The sequence below is a fragment of the Myotis lucifugus genome, unplaced genomic scaffold, assembly GCF_000147115.1.
Source record: "Myotis lucifugus unplaced genomic scaffold, Myoluc2.0 scaffold_2177, whole genome shotgun sequence".
NCBI lineage: Eukaryota > Metazoa > Chordata > Mammalia > Chiroptera > Vespertilionidae > Myotis > Myotis lucifugus.
In genome coordinates this window covers 7,415-11,666 of record NW_005873225.1, presented here as the reverse complement: position 1 = coordinate 11,666, position 4,252 = coordinate 7,415, and the positions used below count along the sequence as shown (strand labels likewise).

General features: G+C 41.1%; 1 protein-coding gene across 1 annotated transcript in view; it reads right to left on the bottom strand.

The window, feature by feature from the left end:
* Window positions 1–477: 477 nt before the first annotated feature.
* The window catches only part of LOC102417705 (rab3 GTPase-activating protein catalytic subunit-like), a gene marked incomplete at its 3' end in the record, with an annotated part of 11,121 nt that continues 7,346 nt past the window's right edge, over window positions 478–4,252 (bottom strand). Inside the window, exon 6 of the mRNA XM_023748963.1 lies at window positions 478–643. Within this exon, the coding sequence (XP_023604731.1) occupies window positions 478–643 (166 nt within the window). The remainder of the gene's footprint in view (window positions 644–4,252) is intronic.

Below are 4,252 nucleotides of genomic sequence, written 5' to 3'. Positions count from 1 at the left end.
TCTACTTTGCATACTTGATACTAATAAAAATAAGAAGTGTTTGCACAGACTATAAATGCAAGGCAACAGCCTAAGGGACAGTCACAGAAAGAATAAATGAACACAATCTTGAACACAACAGAGTGAGTACAGAGAGCTCCTGCATTTTTTGGTCCCCAACCCCACCCCAAGGGCCATCTCTTTGGGGAAGAAATCTTTCAATAGTTCAAGCCCATGACCTCGGACCCCACAAGCTACTACCCTTCCCAAGCTTGGCACCAGAAAGTCTTTCAGATGCCAGTACGACGCTTGATCATTCAACTGGACAGGCCCTCTTCATGCCTCCCAGGTTCCGACCAGCACAACCTCCTTCCCACAGAAGGGGTCAGCACTGGCTTTGAAGTCACAATGGGGTGGCCCAGGAAGAACTAGAAGAAGGAGGTATCTGATGAAAAAGCGCCGGCCAGTCGGAAATCCTCTTTGGTGAGAACACTGTACATGCGCTGAGCAGAGCTCTGGAGTAGGGGGCCGGGCGGGGCACGGTGGTGCGCAGAATGAGTTCCCGACCAGCAGAGGGTGGGAAGTCTGACACAGAGTTCTGCCTTCTCTCCTCTGCAGAGCCCATTCTCTTCAGTTCCTCCTCAGGTGGAGCCATGGCTGCAGCCTTGAATAGAATCAAATGCTAAATTCAAGATCAAGTTGGTGCTAAACTTACATCACTATGAAGGACAGATGAATAAACATGATAAATACAGAAAAATGTTCTACATTATTCAGTAATGTTGTCAATTATGTTATGACTACTCGAGAACACAACACAGAAAATACAAGAGGTTTGAAACACGACATGAGCAGTCAGAGATCACAAATAAATTGGTGAGAGAGACAGAAGGGATACTGGCTACCGGGCAATCTGTTTCGAAAAGTGGGGGCCATATTCAAACATCCGATGAAGAGGGGAAATGTGCTGGTTTCTGTGTTTCTTCTAGCAAAGACCCAAGAGAGTCTGATGTCCTCTGTCAAGCAATGGAGTTGGTTCTCACAGAGGCTAGAAAGGTGTTTTTTTGCTGGGTTCTAATTCTTTTTAAGGTTCACTGGTCGAATTAAAACTGGGGATAGTGGTATTGTTAGCTGGGCAGCTAATGTGAGGTAGTAGTGAGGTCTATGTAATGTAGCAATGGCAACGAAAGAGAAGTTCTCAATATCAAAGGCATCTATTTTCTCATTAAAATTGCATAAAATACATATTCAATTAGTCTTCATTTTAACTCTGATCACTATAGTTGTTTCATTTCTCTGATCACTGTATTTCTTTCAGAATACCCCTGATTTGGAAAAAAAATTTTTGGCAATGGAAATATGAAACTATGTTATACAAGAATCACCAAGAAAGGTATGTCAAATCCAAACTGTTAAAGTGGTCATTAGTCTTAATGATCTCACGAAGTTAGAGGGAGGGGAAGGAACAAGAAACTATGAGGGACAAGGCTGTTTGTTACCTCATCAGAAGATTCAGTCAGCTTGAGAAAGGGTGAGAAAAGAAACAGTGATGAAAGGGAAACAAAAACAAGCAAGATGGTTTTAAAAAGAGACAAGGAATTTCAAGATTATTTCAGACAGCATGCACTATATTAAGGAACATGATTCTATCAAAAGAATTATCAAGACAAACATACAACACACCTAGTTATCAAACTGAGCAGACATACCCACTACTCATGCATCTGGTGGATCAACAGGTGATATACAGAATGTCATTTAATGAGAAAATGATTTAACAAAAATCTACCACTTTCAAAAAAGTAAGTTTTTATTGATTTTTTTTAAGAGAGAGAGGAAGGGAGAGGGATAGAGAGATGGAAACATCAATGAGCGAAATATCATCTATCGGCTGCCTCCTGCACACCCCCTACTGGGTGAGGATCAAGCCCATAACCTGAGCCTGTGCCCTGACCAGGAATCGAACCAGTGACCTCTTCATTCATGGGTCGATGCTCAACCACTGAACCATACTGGCCAGGAAAAGAATCTATGAGTTTTACTGAAAAATTAAGATGCTAAGAAAATGTGTTCATGTCTTGAAAAATAGATAATCCAATAGATTTAAGGAAAGGTCTCAGAGTTATTCAATTTAGCAAGAATGAAGCAAAATCAAATCAGTGGTTTATTTGCTGAATCCATTTACGTATATACCACTGAAACATATAATCATGAAGTTAATTAAAATGTATGGTTTTTTTTTCCCTCTAGCCGGTTTGGCTCAGTGGATAGAGTGTTGGCCTGTGGACTCAAGGGTCCCGAGTTTGATTCTGATCAAGGGCATGTACCTCGGTTGCAGGCTCCTCCCCAGCTCAGGCCCTGGTCAGATCTTGTGCAGGAGGCAACCAATCGATGTGCTTCTCTCACATTGATATTTCTCTCTGTCTTTCCCTCTCTTCCACTTTCCCTAAAAAAAAAACAACAAAAAAAAAAAACATGGAAAAATATCCTCAGGTGAGGATTAACAAAAACAACAACAACAACAAAAATGTATTTTTTTTTTTTTGGTTAATTCTCACCAATGGATATTTTTTCCATTGATTTTTAGAGAGAGTACAAGGGGGGGGAGGGAGGAGAGAGAGAAAAGCATCGATGTGAGGGAGACACACTGATTGGTTGCCCCCTGCACCTGCCTGGACAGGGGCCAGGGAGTGAACCTGAAACCCAGGTACATGCGCTCAATCAGGAATTGAATCCACGACCCCTTGGTGCTCAGGCAAACACTCTAACTGCTGGGCTAGACTGGCCAGGGCTAAAATGTATGAATATATAAAATTACTGTGTGCCTATATTAGTAAACTGATATACAATGTCAGTTATGAAAAAAAAAGTTACATGAATAAACTTGAATGGTTTTCATTAGCCAGGCATTTAAGGACTGAGTTTAGAAATGTACCAACCAAGTGCTTGTTTTATGGATTAGTCTGCCAATTCCCTGAAACATTCACCACAAGGTATGGAAGTTTGAAATCTTTTACAATTACATAATGTGGGATGAATGAACAATTTCAGATTGGCTATATGATGAGGCCCTGAAAAGATGATACACTCTTATAGTTATTGATGTAAAAACATAATTATATTGTGTAGACAACAAGAATAATAAATTATATAATACTAGAGGCCCAGTGCATGAATTCGTGCACAGGTGGGGTCTGGCTGGCTGGGAAGAGGGGATGTGGGAGGTTGGTCAGCTGGCCCCGCCCCCTGGTTGAACTCCTAGTCGAAGGGAAAATTTGCATATTAGCCTTTATTATATAGGACTAGAGGCCCGGTGCACGAATTCATGTCTGGGTGGGGTCCCTCAGCCTGGCTGATGATTGAGGCCTATGGGGGGGCCGGCTAGCTGGAGGGGCTGCAGGAGGTTGGCTGGCTGGCCGGGGCCATGAAAGGTTTGCCAGCCAGGTGGAGGGGCTGCGGGAGGTTGGTTGTGGGAGCGCACTGACCACCAGGGGCAGCTTCTGTGTTGAGCGTCTGCCTCCTTGTGGTCAGTGCACCTCACAGCGACTGGTCGAATAGCTGTTCTGTCCTAACGGTCATTTAGGCTTTTATATAGATAGATAATCCTATTTTTCTAAAATATACATATATTTGCATACACTACTTGTTAAATAGCTACTACTTCCAAAGATAAGAATAATGTTACTGAAGACAACTGCATACTTCTGTCTTCAATAAGGGTTAATATTCTCATATCCCCCATCCCCACTTCCATATGTAATGCATACAAATTAATAAAAACTACCCGTCAATCATACCACCTAGAGATAGAATTTTTAATGGTGGAACATTTTCATTCCAGAATTTTTCAAAATATCAAGTACACATAACATTAAATGAACTAATATTAAGTGTCTAAAATACTGTTTGTGACCTATTTTTCTCACTTATTATTTCTAAACATTTCTAGTGACCCTCCATTGATTTTTTTGGGGTTGGTTTTTTTATTGTCTTTTTTTTTCTAAAGTGGAAATTGTTTTACTTTTCTGATTTAAAAAATACAGCATTCTTATCATGCAGATTGACTCTTCTTTCTGTGGGGGTAGAGGGTCCGGGTGACATTACCTCACTGGTGCTTGGCCAGAATTCCATACTGGCTGATTAAGATTATGTCTTTGGGAGAGGTTAAAACTGCAACAGATAAAGGTATTAACCAGGTTTGATGTCACTGGCTGTTATGTAGCACTAGTGATGCCATTTTCTTCCTTTTTTAAAATTTTCTTGGATTGCAGTT